Below are 20,446 nucleotides of genomic sequence, written 5' to 3' on the forward strand. Positions count from 1 at the left end.
CACCAGATTCTCATTGGTGTATATTAGATATATTACAGTTAAGATGGGAAGTTTGCAAACTTTTTTTACACATGCAAATTGGGGCCCATAGGCAGTTAACATTCAAATATATGTTTAATAGAGATCCAGACTCTGAATATAAGTTTTATTTGACGTGAAAAAGAAACAATGTCATTGTATATAAAGCAACATAAAATATGTGGTTTGCATCACTTAACACCCAATGTTAAATACTGTATATAAAACGTGATTTTTTTTCAAGTGGCAGAGAAAAACAGTATTAAAAATAAAAATACATCTATACTGCGGCTTCTCTGGACATCTGAGAATTTTGCATCCATTGAATTTCGGAAATGCACCTTTTTGAAATCGTACGAGACCGTTTCGTAAGAGCAGAACTGCTGTGTTGACAAGCTGTGGAGGCGTGCCACTTACTGATGATTTCCGGTTTGGTATTTACAAAGATGGGCCACCAGATGGTATCAAGTGTTTTTAGTTTTTTTAATGATCTCATCTAGAAGAGTGGTGTTATTTTATGTTTTGATCATGTACAGACGACACGTTACCAGGTGTTTAAAGACACTGTTACACTTTAGTGCCCGATGTTGCATACATGTAACATTTCCATCTCATCAGAGGGAGAGGTGGGAGAGAGAGATGGAGAGTTGCAGGATACAGAGAACGTGAGAGAGACCTCCAGCCACTTTGGCGCTTCTCTGGTTCCTCTATAGGTTCTGTCCATGTTGGACAAAAGCCCATTATGTGGAGTGCCGTCTGGGGCCCACGGGGGAGCTATTGTTTGGCAGGGATGTGGGCGGCACCTCCTATCTGCCATTGATCCTTTGAATGGAACCTCCCTCTGCCTCTCCGGCCCTTCTAGGCTCACCAGCTGTTCGCTTCTTTATGAGCCTCCCGGGGTCCTCAACAAGCTTTGAGCACAAAGGCTGAAGCACTCCCGTTCCTGTACCATACTGGGGTATACGGTATTACTGGCATTTCCAAATGTAAAAAAACAAAAGGCTAACAAAGTACTAGGGAATTGCCTTAGTGGATGCTAGCTGAATGCTAAGAAGCACAGGCGAACAAACTAATGCAAGGACATGCAAGGACAGCCCAGCTCAAAGTTGTACAACTCTCAAAATGTTTGCTGCATGCACGAATCAAATTTCAGATAACAGGGATCTTGACACAGGGGGGAATTGATTCTCTGCTGTAACCAAGAAGCTTGATCTTGCAAGCTAGCCACTAGCTAGCAAGTTAGCAAACCAAATGCATAGCTGGAGCCATGTGATGGGAAGAATTTATTTGGCACATCTTACATTTTTTTTTACTTATAAGATATTTAGCTGGCAAACAGTAGTGCATTTCAAGTCTAAGTTGATAACCTCTTGCACTGCACAACAGCGTATCGTCACGTCATGAAAGCTACGTTTACTCCGTGAGCTCTTTGAAAAAAGACTAGGCCTTATACTGGGGTATTTGGAAATGGCCTCGGGATGTTTTTTCAATACCGTCAGTATTGCTGAAACTAGGTTAGATGCAACACATCTGAATCCAACTGACCCAAATCCTCCAACGTTGTCAAACTCCACAGAAGCAAATGTTAATGCACAGAAGGGTGTGAAACTACTGCTGTGTGTGTGCGTTTAACTATACTTGTGTGGAGCAGAAGTCCACACACTTTTGGGACATTCAGGGGAATGATGGATGAGGTCGACCGATTTTATGATTTTTCAACGCCGATACCGATTTATTGGACGACCAAAAAAAGCCGATGCCGATTTTTATATATATATTTGTAATAATGACAATTATCACAATACTGAATGAACACTTTTATTTTAACTTAATACATCAACAAATCTATTTAGTCTCAAATAATGAAATATATTCAATTTGGTTTAAATAATGCAAAAACAAAGTGTTGGAGAAGAAAGTAAAAGTGCAATATTTGCCATGTAAAAAAGCTAACGTTTAAGTTCCTTGCATGAGAACATATGAAAGCTGGTGGTTCCTTTTAACATGAGTCTTCAATATTCCCAGGTAAGAAGTTTTAGGTTGTAGTTACAGGAATTATAGGACTATTTCTCTCTATACCTTTTGTATTTCATATACCTTTGACTATTGGATGTTCTTATAGGCACTATAGTATTGCCAGCCTAGTCTCGGGAGTTGATAGGCTTGAAGTCATAGACAGCGCAATACTTGAAGCACAACTAAGAGCTGCTGGCAAATGCAGGAAAGGGCTGTTTGAATGAATGCTTACGAGCCTGCTGCTGCCTACCACCGCTCAGTCAGACTGCTCTATCAAATCATAGACTTAATTATAATATATCACACAGAAATACGAGCCTTAGGTCATTAATATGGTCAAATCCGGAAACTATCATTTCGAGAGAGAAAAAAAGTTTATTCTTTCAGTGAAATACGGAACCTTTCCGTATTTTATCTAACATCCCTAAGTCTAAATATTGCTGTTACATTGCACAACCTTCAACGTTATGTCATAATTATGTACAATTCCGGCAAATTAATGAAGGTCTTTGTTAGGAAGACATGGTCTTCACACAGTTCGCTACGAGCCAGGCAGCCCAAACTGCTGCATATACCCTGACTCTGCTTGCACAGAAAGCAAGAGAAATTTCCCTAGTTAAAAGAAATTCATGTTAGCAGGCAATATTAAATACATTTGCAGGTAAAAAAATATATAGATGTGTATTGATTTATGAAAGGCATTGATGTTTATGGTTAGGTACACATTGGTGCAACGACAGTGCTTTTTTCGCGAATGCGCTTGTTAAATCATCACCCGTTTGGCGAAGTAGGCTGTGATTCGATGATAAATTAACAGGTACCCCATCGAATATATGCAATGCAGGACAAGCTAGATAAACTAGTAATGTCATCAACCATGTGTAGTTAACTAGTGATTATGTTAAGATTGATAGTTTTTTTTATAAGATAAGTTTAATGCTAGCTAGAAACTTACCTTGGCTCTTGCTGCACTCGCGTAAAAGGTAGTCGGTCTGCCACGCGGTCTCCTCGTGGAGTGCAATGTAATTGGCCATAATCGGTGTCCAAAAATGCAGGTTACCGATTGTTATGAAAACTTGAAATCGGCCATGCCGATTTTAATCGGTCGACCTCTTATTTATATATATATATATATATATACACTGCTCAAAAAAATAAAGGGAACACTTAAACAACACAATGTAACTCCAAGTCAATCACACTTCTGTGAAATCAAACTGTCCACTTAGGAAGCAACACTGATTGACAATAAATTTAACATGCTGTTGTGCAAATGGAATAGACAAAAGGTGGAAATTATAGGCAATTAGCAAGACACCCCCAATAAAAAAGTGGTTCTGCAGGTGGTGACCACAGACCACTTCTCAGTTCCTATGCTTCCTGGCTGATGTTTTGGTCACTTTTGAATGCTGGCGGTGCTCTCACTCTAGTGGTAGCATGAGACGGAGTCTACAACCCACACAAGTGGCTCAGGTAGTGCAGCTCATCCAGGATGGCACATCAATGCGAGCTGTGGCAAGAAGGTTTGCTGTGTCTGTCAGCGTAGTGTCCAGAGCATGGAGGCGCTACCAGGAGACAGGCCAGTACATCAGGAGACGTGGAGGAGGCCGTAGGAGGGCAACAACCCAGCAGCAGGACCGCTACCTCCGCCTTTGTGCAAGGAGGAGCACTGCCAGAGCCCTGCAAAATGACCTCCAGCAGGCCACAAATGTGCATGTGTCTGCTCAAACGGTCAGAAACAGACTCCATGAGGGTGGTATGAGGGCCCGACGTCCACAGGTGGGGGTTGTGCTTACAGCCAAACACCGTGCAGGACGTTTGGCATTTGCCAGAGAACACCAAGATTGGCAAATTCGCCACTGGCGCCCTGTGCTCTTCACAGATGAAAGCAGGTTCACACTGAGCACATGTGACAGACGTGACAGAGTCTGGAGACGCCGTGGAGAACGTTCTGCTGCCTGCACCATCCTCCAGCATGACCGATTTGGCGGTGGGTCAGTCATGGTGTGGGGTGGCATTTCTTTGTGGGGCCGCACAGCCCTCCATGTGCTCGCCAGAGGTAGCCTGACTGCCATTAGGTACCGAGATGAGATCCTCAGAGCCCTTGTGAGACCATATGCTGACACATGCACATTTGTGGCCTGCTGGAGGTCATTTTGCAGGGCTCTGGTAGTGCTCCTCCTGCACAAAGGCGGAGGTAGCGGTCCTGCTGCTGGGTTGTTGCCCTCCTACGGCCTCCTCCACGTCTCCTGATGTACTGGCCTGTCTCCTGGTAGCGCCTCCATGCTCTGGACACTACGCTGACAGACACAGCAAACCTTCTTGCCACAGCTCGCATTGATGTGCCATCCTGGATGAGCTGCACTACCTGAGCCACTTGTGTGGGTTGTAGACTCCGTCTCATGCTACCACTAGAGTGAGAGCACCGCCAGCATTCAAAAGTGACCAAAACATCAGCCAGGAAGCATAGGAACTGAGAAGTGGTCTGTGGTCACCACCTGCAGAATCACTCTTTTATTGGGGGTGTCTGGCTAATTGCCTATAATTTCCACCTTTTGTCTATTCCATTTGCACAACAGCATGTGAAATTTATTGTCAATCAGTGTTGCTTCCTAAGTGGACAGTTTGATTTCACAGAAGTGTGATTGACTTGGAGTTACATTGTGTTGTTTAAGTGTTCCCTTTATTTTTTTGAGCAGTGTATATATATATATATATATATATATATATATATATATATAGATTTCTCAGTAAAAAAAGAAACGTCCCTTTTCAGGACCCTGTCTTTCAAAGATAATTCATAAAAATCCAAATAACTTCACAGATCCTCATTGTAAAGGGTTTAAACACTGTTTCCCATGCTTGTTCAATGAACCATAAACAATTAGTGAGCATGCACCTGTGGAACGGTCATTAAGACACTAACAGCTTACAGACGGTAGGCAATTAAGGTCACAGTTATGAAAACATAGGACACTAAAGAGGCCTTTCTACTGACTCTGAAAAACACCAAAAGAAAGATGCCCAGGGTTCCTGCTCATCTGCATGAACATGCCTTAGGCATGCTGCAAGGAGGCATGAGGACTGCAGATGTGGCCAGGGCAATAAATTGCAATGTCTGTATTATGAGACAACTAAGACAGCGCTACAGGGAGACAGGGTGGACAGCTGATCGTCCTCGCAGTGGCAGACCACATGTAACAACACCTGCACAGGATCGGTACATCCGAACACACCTGCGGGACAGGTACAGGATGGCAACAACAACTGCCCGAGTTACACCAAGAATGCAAAATCCCTCCATCAGTGCTCAGACTGCCCGCAATAGGCTGAGAGAGGCTGGACTGAGGGTTTGTAGGCCTGTTGTAAGGCAGGCCCTCACCAGACATCACCGGCAACAACGTCACCTATGGGCACAAACCCACCGACATTGTTGTCATTGCAGGCAATCTCAACGCTGTGCGTTACAGGGAAGACATCCTCCTCCCTCATGAGGTACCCTTCCTGCAGGCTCATCCTGACATGACCCTCCAGCATGACAATGCCACCAGCCATACTGCTCGTTCTGTGCATGATTTCCTGCAAGACAGGAATGTCAGTGTTCTGCCATGGCCAGCGACGACCCCGGAGCTCAATCCCATTGAGCACGTCTGGGACCTGTTGGATCGGAGGGTGAGGGCTAGGGCCATTCTCCCAGAAATGTCTGGGAACTTGCAGGTGCCTTGGTGAAAGAGTGGGGTAACATCTCACAGCAAATCTGGTGCAGTCCACGAGGAGGAGATGCACTGCAGTACCTAATGCAGCTGGTGGTCACACCAGATACTGATCATTACTTTATTTTGACCCCCCCCCTTTTGTTCAGGGACACATTATTCAATTTCTGTTAGGCACATGTCTGTGGATCTTGCTCCGTTTATGTCTGTTGAATATTAAGTTCATACAAATATTTACACGTTAAGTTTGCTGAAAATAAACTATGGTCTAAACTGAGTCTCTGTCGGGGTACCACAGGGTTCAATTCTTGGGCCGACTCTCTTCTCTGTATGCATCAAGGATGTCGCTCTTGCTGCTGGTGAGTCTCTGATCCACCTCTACGCAGATGACACCATTCTGTGTACTTCTGGCCCTTTGGACACTGTGTTAACAACTCTCCTTCCGTGGCCTCCAACTGCTCTTAAATACAAGTAAAACTAAATCCATGCTCTTCAACCGATCGCTGCCTGCACATGCCCGCCCGTCCAGCATCACTACTCTGGACGGTTCTGACTTAGAATATGTGGACAATTACAAATACCTAGGTGTCTGGTTAGACTGTAAACTCTCCTTCCAGACTCGCCTTCCAGACAAACATCTCCAATCCAAAATTAAATCTAGAATTGGCTTCCTATTTCGCAACAAAGCATCCTTCACTCATGCTGCCAAACATACCCTTGTAAAACTGACCGTCCTACCGATCCTCGACTTCGGCGATGTCATTTACAAAATAGCCTCCGATACCCTACTCAATAAATTGGATGCAGTCTATCACAGTGCCATCCGTTTTGTAACCAAAGCCCCATATACTACCCATCACTGCGACCTCTACGCTCTCGTTGGCTGGCCCTCGCTTCTTACTCGTCCTCAAACCCACTGGCTCCAGGTCATCTACAAGACCCTGCTAGGTGAAATCCCCCCTTATCTCAGCTCGCTGGTCACCATAGCAGCACCCACCTGTAGCACGCGCTCCAGCAGGTATCTCTCTGGTCACTCCCAAAGCCAATTCCTCCTTTGGCTGCCTCTCCTTCCAGTTCTCTGCTGCCAATGACTGGAACGAACTACAAAAATCTCTGAAACTGGAAACACTTATCTCCTCACTAGCTTTACGCACCAGCTGTCAGAGCAGCTCACAGATTACTGCACCTGTACATAGCCCATCTATAATTTAGCCCAAACAGCTACCCCTTCCCCTACTGTATTTATTTATTTATATATTTATTTTGCTCCTTTGTACCCCATTATTTCTACTTTGCACATTCTTCCAATGCAAATCTACCATTCCAATGTTTTACTTGCTATATTGTATTTACCTCGCCACCATGGCCTTTTTTGCCTTTACCTCCCTTATCTCACCTCATTTGCTCACATTGTATATATACTTATTTTTCTACTGTATTATTGACTGTATGTTTGTTTTACTCCATGTGTAACTCTGTTTGAGTTTATTTTATTTTTACAGGGACAGTGCACATTAATCAACGTTTCAGTAAAAGTGCCGGTTTTAGCCAGCCGGCTAATTTTCAACCGCAGTCCCTGGGCAGGTTATTAAAAACAATTACAATATAGACAATCATTGAGCAGTGAGCACACGCAGAGCAACATAGGACAAATAAGACGTAGTATACAGACAGAGCAACATAGAACAAAAAGCAGCAAGACAAAATTCATAAAAGCAACAAAGTGTTTCCACACCTCACAAGCTACAGACATGTATGTGTCGAACTGCTTTGCTTTATCTTGGCCAGGTCGCAATTGTAAATGAGAACGTGTTCTCAACTTTCCTACCTGGTTCAATAAAGGTGAAATAAAATAAATTTAAAAAACGCAGTAGACAGTGAGAGGACATTTCTTTTTTTGCTTTAGTTAGCATACGGTAACAAGTTTATACAAATGTGTCCTACCCTGTCGGAAAACAGTATAATACAAAATTCTCCAGAATTTCAAGGGAGGCGTGACAGTGACATGATTTTGGAGGTATGGCAACGCGAGACTAGGTACATGCAAATGTTAACATTGTTTTCCTGTGCTAAAAACACATCAGCGGTGTTTTCATTAGTGCAAACTGTAGAAAAACATTTTGGAACAGAACGTTGCAATGGAAACTGCAGTTTCTCATTAGACAAATTCAGGTGGGGCCCTCTCCATTTTGTCCTGTTTGCTTTTGTTTGGTTCCTAGTGAATACACTACTGGCAAAATGTTAGATTACAGGTGTAATACGGGTTAATTATGCAATTCAAATTCTGTGCTTAGAAAGTCAAACATTTCAGTATTCTGAACGACCTCTATTCAGGACAGAGGTCCTACTGTACTTAATTATAAGAGGGATTTGCATTCTGTAGATTTCAAGCTAGTGTGTGTAAATGCTCTGATTGGCTACTGAAGGGTTAGAATCGAAAAATCTAGTTGGGAAAACTTTATCGTCCAAAATGTGGAAATATACCTTTGGAAATGTGCACAGTATGATTCAATTCAATGAATGTAATATTGTGCAGCCTACATAGGTTATTATTTGCATCCACAGTTTGCCTGGTTTCAGTTTAGGTATTCTTTTGAACAGTGACCTTTTTTGTAGACAACTTTTTTTGTTAGCCTACATTTGATACAAGACAGACTACAGGTGCTGACTGGAGGCGCTCTCTGTACAACCCCCTTCCCAGACCAGGCAGGCTAGAACAAGCAATCCCCCATCCCACACAGTGCCTCTCCCTGTCAACCAGAGAGCAGCTTTACATGGAGATGGTCATGCCTTTGTGTGTGTGTGTGTGTGTGTGTGTGTGTGTGTGTGTGTGTGTGTGTGTGTGTGTGGCGGTCTTCCCAGGCCAGGCGTTCGCTCAGTGAACTGGGGTGTTCCCACATTGTCTGGAGGGAAGGCAGGTGGACTTCCTCTGCACTCGCCTGGCAGGGGCTCTCAAGTTTCCATTGGCTGGTAACAAAATAGGGAGAGCGCATGTGAGGATCCCAGGCTACATGAGCTGCTGAGAGGCACATGCTCTTCAAGTAAATTAATGTGCCTTTTTCCTTCTCTCTACGTCTTGTGTAGACGTAATGGGATTGGTTGTGTGTCGCGGATTAGCAAACTTGCCAAGAACAGGGGAAGGGGAGTGCGAGACGCTGTTCTGGGCCAGTAAAGAGACTCACTACCTCACTCCTCTCCTCTGTCCTACTGGAAGTTGCTCGCTAGCTTAATGTCTGTGGGGGTTAGGGAAGACTGGTCGGCACACTCTAGCTGGGACTGAGAAACGGGGAGAGGGAAGGAGAGGGAGCCATGGAGGTTCCCTTCTGCAGAGAGACAGGTAAACAAGAGTTGCTGGTTCCAACGATAGATGGCAAGACGATTTTTAGCAACTTTTAGTGCCTTAACGCACTTGCCTCCTGTTCTCCCAATTGTTAGTCTGGACTTTTACACCTATGTAGTTTTCTAGTTCTCCCTATGTGGTTAGGCTGTGTTCCTTTCTGAGTGAACAACGTGTTCATTTATCATAGCTTAATTTAAAGGTTTGATTGCGCTTAGAGGTTTTTTCTGAAGCTCTGATTACCGGGCACTTAATGTGATGTTTTATGTTTTGTTGCCCTCTTGGGTTTTCTTGAATGTAGTTGCATAATGTGTGTGCGTTTTTGTTTTTATATTAGTTTAGCCTGTAACGGCAGTTTTCTGTTGGATTAAAATGTGGATGTCGATTAAGGCAGCCCCCCGCACCTCTGATACAGAGGGGTTGGGTTAAATGCGGAAGACACATTTCAGTTGAAGGCATTCAGTTGTACAACTGACTAGGTATCCCCCCTTTCCCTTTCCAATAACCAAAACAATTGAGTAATGTATCGCCCGAGAAGGGACGGTGCACCAGAAAGAAGGTCAATAATATTGAAGACAAGCATGAGATGATTGACTTAAAAAGCCTCAGGAAAGTGGTGTTTTTGCGTTTTGAGATGCAAGCCAAGTTCCAAAGATAACTCCCCTCTACATCTAATTTTTAGATGGACCTTGGATTCTAACTGGAAGCACCTTATCAGGTCATTATAATATACGAAGGCCTAAGTGACTCTAGGTGAGTCTGATGTTTCCCTCCTAGCACCACTGAAATCTGCTTTTTTATTCATTTTAAAGCAATCCATGAAAACTCGTGTTTTTAGTTAGTCTGTTGCGCATGTGTGTTCCTAATATTTTTTAGCCAAAAAGAGGGAGAGCGACAGCTGCTCAGCTGTATTCTAATGAAGCAGCCCTTCCTCATTGTTGTGCCTTAAAGGAGAGCGAGGTGGCCACATTCCAGTGTTGAGATTGGGAGAGGTTGGGGCCCTCCTTTCTGTTGGGCCTAATGAAGGCGCAAGGCACCACCGACCCAGTCTGATCCTGCTGCCTGGCACTGGACCAGCCCGTCTCCATCCTGGACCTCACTGGATGAAGCTAGTAGGGCCTGGGGTGTTTCAAATATAATGGCCTATAACCAGGGCCCAGAGTTGTTCCTTGTCAGGTGGTCAGATTTTATTGTTGCTTAGATATATTTTGCAGATGTTATCGCAAGTGTAGAGAAATGCTTATGTTCCTATTAGAACAAGCAAAGTCAGAGTTCGGAATATAAATATATTGTATGTATATGATGGTGTGTGTATATAGATATTATGGCCAATATATGGTCTTTCTATGACACTGGGTGCTGTAGATGTCCTGGAGGGCAGGCAGTGTGCCCCCGGTGATGCGTTGGGCTGACCGCACCACCCTCTGGAGTGCCCTGCGGTTGCGGACTGGGCAATTGCCGTACCAGGCAGTGATACAGCCCGACAGGATGCTCTCAGTGGTGCTGCTTGATGTGGCTATTGCGCCATCGTCACCACACTATCTTTGTGGATGGACCATTTCAGTTTGTCAGTGATGTGCACACCGAAGAACTTGAAGCTTTTCACCCTCCACTGCGGCCTCGTCGATGGGGTCATGCTCCCTCTGCTGTCTCCTGAACTCCATGATCAGCTCCTTTGTTTTGTTGACATTGAGGGTTAGGTTATTTACCTGGCACCACTCTGCCAGGGCCCTCACCTTCTCCCTGTATGCGTTCTTGTCATTGTTGGTAAACAGGCCAACCACGGTTGTCGTCTGCAAAATTGATTGTGTTAGAGACGTGCGTGGCCATGCAGTCATGGGTGAACACTGAACAGGGAGTACAGGAGGGAGCGGAGTACACACCCTTGTGGGGCCCCCGTGCTGAGGATCAGTGGATTTGTCATTACCTCGCTTTTTTGGCACGCCAGGAAGTCCAGGACCCAGTTGCACAGGGCGGGGTTCTGACCCAGGGCCCTGAGGTTAGCCCAAAGAATCAGGCCCTGCTGCCCTGCTAGATATCCCAGAAAAACAGAACAGCTCAAAAGTCCTAGGCTGTAGTGCTAGCCCCACTTCTAATAATGGAAGGCTGTATGTGGTGGGGCGTTCACGGCGTACGCTAGATGAGCATTGTTTGTGTGTGTAGGAGTCATATGATTGGGGAGGGGTTTCATCCACATCCCGCCAAAAATCTTCTCTACTTAGAGTAAAGAAAGATTAACAAACACACACACTGTCATCAGTACAGCCTTTGTGCACATGTACATACACATCATGACCAAAAATATGTGGACACCTGCTCATCGAACTTCTCATTCCAAATTCATGGGCATTGACATGGAGTAACTGCTATAACAGCGTCCATTCTTCTGGGAAGGTTTTCCCCTAGATGTTGGAACATTGCTACAGGGACTTGCTTCCGTTCAGGCACAAGAGCATTAGTGAGGTCGGGCTCTAATGTTAGGCGATTAGGCCTGGCTCACAGTCGGAGTTCCAATTCATCCCAAAAGGGTTTTGAGGTTGAGGTCAGGGCTCTGTGCAGCCCAGTCAAGTTCTTCCACACCGATCTCAACAAACCATTTCTGTATGGATCTCGCTTTGTGCATGAGGGCATCGTCATGCTTAAACATGAAAGGGCTTTCCCCAAACTGATGCCACAAAGTTGGAAGCACATAATAATCTAGAATGTCACTGTATGTTGTAGCATTAAGATTTCCCTTCACTGGAATTAAGGGGCCTAGCGCGAACCATGAAAAACAGGCCCAGACTATTATTCCTCCTCCACCAAACTTTACAGTTGGCACTATGCATTGGGGCAGGTAGCGTTCTCCTGGCGTCCGTCAGACTGCCAGTTGGATGAAGCGTGATTCATCACTCCAGAGAACGCGTTTCCACTACTCCAGAATCGAATGGCGGCGAGCTTTACACATCTCCAGCCGATGCTTGGCATTGCGCATGGTGATCTTAGGCTTGTGTGTGGCTGCGCGGCCATGGAAACCCATTTCATGAAGCTCTCGACGAACAGTTCTTGTGCTGACATTGCTTCCAGAGGCAGTTTGGAACCCGGTAGTGGGTGTTGCAACCGAGAACAGATGATTTTTACTCGCTGCGCGCTTCAGCAGTCGGCGGTCCCGTTCTGTGAGCTTGTGTGGCCTACCACTTCGCAGCTGAGCCTTTTGCTGCACCTAGATGTTTCCACATCGCAATAACAGGGCTTACAGTTGACCGGGGAAGCTCTAGCAGAGCAGAAATTTGACGAACTGACTTGTTGGAAAGGTGGCGTTCTATGACGGTGCCATGTTGAAAGTCACTGAGCTCTTCAGTAAGGCCATTCTACTGCTAATGTTTGTCTATGGAGATTGCATGACTGTGTGCTCGATTTTATACATCTGTCAACAGCGGGTGTGGCTCAAATAGCCGAATCTACTAATTTGAAGGGGTGTCCACATACTTTTGTATATACAGTGCATTCGGAAAGTATTCAGACCCCTTGAGTTTTTCAACATTTTGTTACATTAGCCTTACTCTAAAAAACAATTGAATCAATCTACACACACTACCTTATAATGACCAAACAAAAATAGGTTTAAGACATTTTTGCAAATGTATATAACAAAAACTGATAACACATTTAGTGTTCAGACCCTTTACTCAGTACTTTTGTTGAAGCACCTTTTGGCAGAGATTACAGCCTCGAGTCTTCTTGGCATACTTGTATTTGGGGAGTTTCTCACATTCTTCTCTGCAGATCGTCTCAAGCTCTGTCAGGTTGGATGGGGAGCGTTGCTGCTCTCTCCAGAGATATTGAATCCAGTTCAAGTCCGGGCTCTGGCTGGGCCACTCAAGGACTTTCAGAGACTTGTCCTGAAGCCACTCCTGCATTGTCATGGCTGTGTGCTTAGGTTCGTTGTCCTGTTGGAAGGTGAACATTCTGGAGCAGGTTTTCATCAAGGATCTCTGTTCATCTTTCCCTCGATCCTGACTAGTCTCCCAGTCCCTGCCGCTGAAAAACATTTCCACAGCATGATGCTGCCACCACCATGCCTCAGCGTAGGGATGGTGCCCTGTTTCCTCAAGATGTGATGCTTGGGATTCAGGCCAAGGAGTTCAAGCTTGGTTTCATCAGACCAGGGAATCTTGTTTTTCATGGTCTGAGAGTGCTTTAGGTGCCTTTTGGCAAACTCCAAGCGGTCTGTCGTGCCTTGTACTGAGGAGTGGCTTCCGTCTGGCAACTCTACCATAAAGGCCTGGTTGGTGGAGTGCTGCAGAGATGGTTGTCCTTCTGGAAAGTTCTCCCATCTCCACAAAGGAACTCTAGAGCTCTGTCAGAGTGACCATCGGGTTCTTGGTCACCTCCCTGACCAAGGCCCTTTTCCCCCGATTGCTGTTTGGCTGGGTGGCCAGCTCTTCCTAGAGTCTTGGTGGTTCCACTGTTCTTGGCGCCCTTCAATGCTGCAGAAATGTTTTGGTACCTTTCCCTAGATCTGTGCCTTGACACAATACTGTCTCAGAGCTCTACAGACAATTCCTTCGACCTCATGCGGGACCTTATATGGACAGGTGTGTGCCTTTCCAAATCATGTCCAATCAATTGATTTTACCACAGGTGGACTTCAATCAAGTTGTAGAAACATCTCAAGGACCATCAATGGAAACAGGATGCACCTGATCTCAATTTCGAATCTCATAGCAAAGTGTCTGAATACTTATGTAAATTTAAGGTTCTTCTGTTTTTATTTTTTTTAATAATTTTGCTCAAATTTCTAACCTGTTCGCTTTGTGTCTGTATATTGATGAGGAAAATGTTTTATTTAATCAATTTTAGAGTAAGGCTGCAATGTAACGTTGAAAAAGCAGTGTATATGTAAGCAGTGTCAGGTCATGTGGTTAGTTACAACTCCTAACAACTGTGTGAATGTGCACTCTTCCGTTCGCTTCCACGGCTCTGACTTTCAAGACCATTGGGCCAGGTGTGAATGAAACCTACTAAACCAGTTTGAATTTAATTGCAATGGTAAGTGGCATCCATCCACAAAGGCCCATCAGTGGATAATTAAAGATACACTATGCAGAAATCGACAAACTAGTGTAGAGAGTCATGGTACCGTCTAAACTTCTGTGAAACTTCTTGTCCATAACCAAAAATATTGTATTTTCAGCAGTTTGAAGCTGGTGTACAAAACCAAAGTTTTGTGCATGCAGGAACAGTCATGTATGTGGGTTATTACATAATGTTGTAGGTTAACAGGAAGGACCCCAATATCACATATGCCTTGCTGATATCGATATAATAATATAATGACGCTTTTATCCAAAGTAACTTAGTCATGAATGCATACATTTTTCGTATGAGTGCCCTCAGCGGGAATGGAACCCAGAACCCAGGCAAAAAAAATGCTTCTTTGTTAAAACCTTACTAAACCAATTGGATAATCTTTCTTTATCAATTGGTAAAATATACATTTTGTGTAGGCAGACATCGGATATTTTTAGCCCAATGAGGAACATTTCAAATAGTTTATCCCTTTACCATGTTTTTCAGGCAATATATCACTTGTGATGCCGTCCGACTACAGCCCAGCAACAAATATCACACTAGGAGCAGTCAATGCCAATGTGAGGACCCAGATGGTGAGTGTTTTGTACAAATGTATTAATCAAATCTATTTTATAAAGCCCTTTTTTTTTTTGTCTCAGTGCTTTAAGTATACCTAGCCTACACAGTCAAAGGTTTGGACACACCTACTCATTCCAGGGTTTTTCTTTATTTTTACTATTTTCTACATTGTGGCATAGTTGTGAAGATATCAAAACTATGGAATAACACATATGGAATCATGTAGTAACCAAAAAAGTGTTAAACAAATCAAAATATATTTGTCATTGAAGAGCACTTTTTCCCAGTCCATTCTGGTCCATCGACAGTGGGTTTGTGCCCATAGGCGACGTTGTTGCTGGTGATGTCTGGTGAGGACCTGCCTTACAACAAGCCCTCAGTCCAGCCTCTCTCAGCCTATTGCGGACAGTCTGAGCACTGATGGAGGAGGGATTGTGCGTTCCTGGTGTAACTCGGGCAGTTGTTGTTGCTATCCTGTACCTGTCCCGCAGGTGTGATGTTCGGATGTACTGATCCTGTGCAGGTGTTACACGTGCCACTGCGAGGATGATCAGCTGTCCATCCTGTCTCCCTGTAGCGCTGTCTTAGGCGTCTCACAGTACGGACATTGCAATTTATTGCCCTGGCCACATCTGCAGTCCTCATGCCTCCTTGCAGCATGCCTAAGGCACGTTCACGCAGATGAGCAGGGACCCTGGGCATCTTTCTTTTGGTGTTTTCAGTAGAAAGGCCTCTTTAGTGTCCTAAGTTTTCATAACTGTGACCTTCATTTCCTACCATCTGTAAGCTGTTAGTGTCTTAACGACCGTTCCACAGGTGCATGTTCATTAATTGTTTATGGTTCATTGAACAAGCATGGGAAACGGTGTTTAAACCCTTTACTGGCAGCTTCATTAAATGGTACCCGCAAAACACCGGTCTCAACGTCAACGGTAAAGAGGTGACTCCGGGATGCTGGCCTTCTAGAGTTGCAAAGAAAAAGCCATATCTCAGACTGGCCAATAAAAATTCAAGATTAAGATGGGCAAAAGAACACAGACACTGGACAGAGGAATCCTGCCTAGAAGGCCAGCATCCCGGAGTCGCCTCTTCACTGTTGACTTTGAGACTGTTGTTTTGCGGGTACTATTTAATGAAGCTGCCAGTTGACGACTTGTGAGGTGTCTGTTTCTCAAACTAGACACTCTATTGTACTTGTCCACTTGCTCAGTTGTGCACCGGGGCCTCCCACTCCTTCTATTCTTGTTAGAGACAGTTTGTGCTGTTCTGTGAAGGGAGTAGTATACAGCGTTGTACGTGATCTTCTGTTTCTTGGCAATTTCTTGCATGGAATAGCCTTCATTTCTCAGAACAAGAATAGACTGACGAGTTTCAGAAGAAAGGTCTTTGTTTCTGGCCCTTTTGAGCCTGTAATCGAACCCTCAAATGCTGATGCTCCAGATACTCAACTAGTCGAAAGAAGGCCAGTTTTATTGCTTCTTTAATCAGAACAACAGGTTTCAGCTGTGCTAACATGATTGCAAAAGGGTTTTCTAATGATAAATTAGCCTTTTTAAAATGATAAACTTGGATTTTTTTTAATGGTTGTGTGTATACAGTGCCTATGGAAAGTATTCAGACCCCTTGACTTTTTCCACATTTTATGTCACAGCCTTATTCTAAAATAGATTAAATAAACAAAAATCCTCAGCAATCTACACACACAATATCCCATAATGAAAAAGTGAAAAAAAGGTTTTTAGAAACCTTTTCACATTTATTAAAAATAAAGTTTAGGTGCATCCTGTTTCCATTGATCATCCTTTCTACAACTTGATTGGAGTCCACCTGTGGTAAATTCAATCGATTTGGAAAGGCACACACCTGTCTATATAAGGTCCCACACTTGACATGGCTTGATTTTTTTGCTCTGACATGCACCGAGGTTGAAGGATTGTCCGTAGACCTCTGAGACCGCATTGTCGAAGCACAGATCTGGGCAAGGGCAGTGGTGGGAAAAGTACCCAAATTGTCATACTTGAGTAGAAGTAAAGATGCCTTAACAGAAGATGGCTCAAGTAAAAGTGAAAATCACCCAGTATAACACTACTTGAGTAAACGTCTCAAAGTATTTGATTTTACATGTACTTAAGTATCAAAAGTATAAATTATTTCAAATTCCTTATTAGGCAAACCAGTTGAGATTTTTTTGGGGGGGAGAGTAGTCAAGGGCACACTCCAACACTCAGATATATTTTACAAATGAAGCATTTGTGTTTAGCAAGTTCGCCAAATCAGATGCAGTAGGGGATGAGCAGTGATGATCTCTTGATAAGTATGTGAATTGTACCATTTTCCTCTCTTAAGCATTCCAAATCTAACTAGTACTTTTTGGTGTCAGGAAAATGTATGGAGTAAAAAGTACATTATTTTCTTTAAGAATGTAGTGAAGTAAAAGTAGTCAAATATAAATAGCTAAGTACAGCTACGACTTAAGTAAAAATACTTTAAAGAACTACTTCAGTACTTTACACCACTGGGGAAGTGTACCAAAACATTTGTACAGCATTGAAGGTCCCCAAGTACACAGTGGCCTCCATCATTCTTAAATGGAAGAAGTTTGGAACCACCAAGACTCTTCCTTGAGCTGGCTGCCCGGCCAAACTGAGCAATCTGGGGAAAAGGGCCTTGGTCAGGGAGGTGACCAAGAACCCGATGGTCACTCTGACAGAGCTCCAGAGTTCCTATGTGGATATGGGAGAATCTTCCAGAAGGACAACCATCTCTGCAATACTCCACCCATCAGGCCTTTATGTTAGAGTATCCAGACGGAAGCCACTCCTCAGTAAAAGGCACATGACAGCCCGCTTGGAGTTTGCCTAAAGACTCTCCGACCATGAGAAACAAGATTCTCTGGTCTGTTGAAACCAAGATTGAACTCTTTGGCCTGAATGCCAAGCGTCACGTCTGGAGGAACCCTGGCACCATCCCTACGGTCAAGCATGGTGGTGGCAGCAACATGCTGTGGGGATGTTTGTCAGCGGCAGGGAGACAAGTTAGGATAGAGGCAAAGATGAAAGGAGCAAACCAAAGAGATCCTTGATGAAACCTGCTCCAGAGTGCTCAGAACCTCAGACTGTGTCGATGGTTCATCTTGTAACAGGACAACGACCCTAAGCACACAGCCAAGACAATGTCCATGAGTGGCCCGGACTTGAACCCGATCGAACATCTCTGGAGAGACCTGAAAATAGCTGTGCAGCGACGCTCCCAACCAACCTGACAGAGCTTGAGAGGATCTGCAGAGAAGAATGGGAGAAGCTCCCCAAATACAGGTGTACCAGGCTTGTAGCGTCATACTCAAGAAGACTTGAGGCTGTAATTGCTGTCAAAGGGGCTTCAACAAAGTACTGAGTGAATGGTCTGAATAGTTATGTAAATGTGATATTGCCGTTTTTGCAAAAAAAATCTAAAAACCTGTTTTTGCTTTGTCATTATGGGATATTGTTTGTTGATTGAGGTGAAAAAAACTATTTAAGAATAAGGCTGTAACGTAACAAAATGTGAAATTCAATGGGTCTGGGCCTCCCAAGTGGCGCAGCGGTGTAAGGCACTGCATCGCAGTGCTAGAGGTGTCATTACAGACCCAGGTTCGATCCCTGTGATGTCCTTGGTCCATCGCGCTCTAGCGACTGCTTGTGGCGGGCCGGGTGCATGCACGCTGACTAAGGTCCCCACTTGTATGGCGTTTCTTCTGACACATTGGTGCGGCTGGCTTCCGGGTTAAGCAAGCAGTGTGTCAAGAAACAGTGCAGCTTGGCAGGGTCATGTTTCGGAGGACACATGACTCTAGACCTTCGCCTCTCATGAGTCCGTACGGGAGTTGCAGCGATGAGACAAGACTAACTACCAATTGGATATCACGATATTGGGGAGAAAAAGGGGTAAAAACGAACAAAAAAAATAATACAACTAAGTCAAGGGGTCTGAATACTTTCCGAATGCACTATAAGTGTGATTGAGTTGAGCCTTTAGACTAGTAAATTGGCTTTTTGCTTATCAACCGGCTATAATTTTAAGTTCACGGAAATTGAGCCACTGCTGCAGATTTTTTTTTCGTCATGAAAGCCCTCTGTTGGGATTCTTTTTTCTTCGTAGTTAAGAGTCGAGTCGATGATCAGAGGTGTATTCCCCAGGTACCAAAGAAAAACATTCGTGCCGAATGTCTGGATTTGTCCAATATCAAATTCTCGTTTTCACTTCAAAACGTTTTTCATTGCAAAGTGTTTTGCTATGTTGGGTGTTAATGAATACACCCCAGGTCTCCCATCCTCTTGCATCTGTGGCAGCCAGTGTGTTGTGTGGTGAAGTGTAAAAGAAAGGCCTGGTCGGGAGGGGAAGAAGAAACGGTGTGTGGGGGGGGCTACAGACTGTGACTAGCTTGCTATAATTAGCTTGTGGTATTTATTAGCACTCTGCTGCATCCAGCTGATCTCGCCTCGTCTCTTTTGTTCGGCTCTGGCTTCGAGTCACTTCTGCACAGTAGGACTCTCAAATATTACACCCAACCTGATCCTGCTCCGTGCTCAGTCACCACACAAGACAATCGCCCACTTCTTGGCACAGAATCTGTTCTCAATGACTCAACTGGATAGTGTTCATTAGGGTGTCAAACGGAATATGTTTTGAAACTGAAAACAAAAATGAGCTCTTCATATTGGATGAGTCCAGGTTGCCCTTTCCTTTTTCTTTATTTGGTGCGTAATGAACAGCACCCTGACTTCCAATATTCTTCGAATCACCTGACATCCTTGCATCTGTTCAATCATGTCCATTGCTAAACATGTTTGCTACGATGTGCCCAAATGAACATGAGCCTGTGATCTGATGCACCCCTCTGTTTCTTATTTATGTTCTGTGTAGATCATCAGCACAGCAGAGAGAGTTTCTCACACAGGGAATGTCCTCGTAGGTACCCCCTGCACACACACGCCCACTATGGTTGACCAGGGACGCAACCAGGATGCCAACAAGTGGACCCCAGGGTGAGCTGTTCCACACACGTTTTTCCATTTGCTCAAGTACACACACACACAACTACATTGTTTGCTCGAGTACACACACACCACTGCTCTGTTTTGTTGCACATTATCATTGTTGTAAAGAGGTATTTTCTTTGATCTGTTTCCAGAACATGACAATAATTTAAGTAAAGTAGCATCCACTGTATTTATTTTTTATTAGCTAACATCACTTTTTGTTTTTTATTCCTAGGGCCAAGAAGCGAACGCATGATTTCATTGACTCATATTTTTCTGACCGGTGGGTTGATTTTGTTATTCTGGCTACTATTGTTGTTAATATTCACACACACACACACACACACACACACACACACACACACACACACACACACACACACACACACACACACACACACACACACACACACACCCACCCACCCAGCAGGGATTGCTAGGTAGAGATTTCCAATCTAATGTATTTATTGCAGCCTGTTAGTTAGCCTATGGATTGACAGATAATATACAATGCATTCGGTAAGTATTCAGACCCATTGACTTTTTCCACATTTTGATACGTTTCAGCCTTATTTGAAAATTGATTACAAATAAATCCACATCAATCTACACACAATACCCTTTAATGACAAAGCGATTTATTTTTATTTTTATGTTCACTAATTTATAAAAACAGATATACCTTATTAACATAAGTATTCAGACCCTTT

General features: G+C 44.0%; 1 protein-coding gene across 8 annotated transcripts in view; it reads left to right on the top strand.

The window, feature by feature from the left end:
* LOC139549279 (transcription factor Dp-2-like) overlaps positions 1 to 20,446 on the top strand; it is a 51,655-nt gene that overhangs the window by 5,489 nt on the left and 25,720 nt on the right. For 2 of the 8 annotated variants that reach the window (XM_071359551.1, XM_071359553.1), the window contains exons 2-4: positions 14,644 to 14,732; positions 19,621 to 19,742; positions 19,972 to 20,019. In XM_071359551.1, coding sequence (XP_071215652.1) covers positions 14,661 to 14,732; positions 19,621 to 19,742; positions 19,972 to 20,019 — 242 coding nt within the window. In that variant the 5' untranslated portion in view covers positions 14,644 to 14,660. Of the gene's footprint in view, positions 1 to 8,637; positions 9,085 to 9,766; positions 9,838 to 14,643; positions 14,733 to 19,620; positions 19,743 to 19,971; positions 20,020 to 20,446 lie in introns of those variants that run through there. The other 6 variants (XM_071359552.1, XM_071359549.1, XM_071359554.1 and 3 more) reach the window with 6 other exon arrangements.

This window comes from Salvelinus alpinus, chromosome 22 (genome assembly GCF_045679555.1).
Source record: "Salvelinus alpinus chromosome 22, SLU_Salpinus.1, whole genome shotgun sequence".
NCBI lineage: Eukaryota > Metazoa > Chordata > Actinopteri > Salmoniformes > Salmonidae > Salvelinus > Salvelinus alpinus.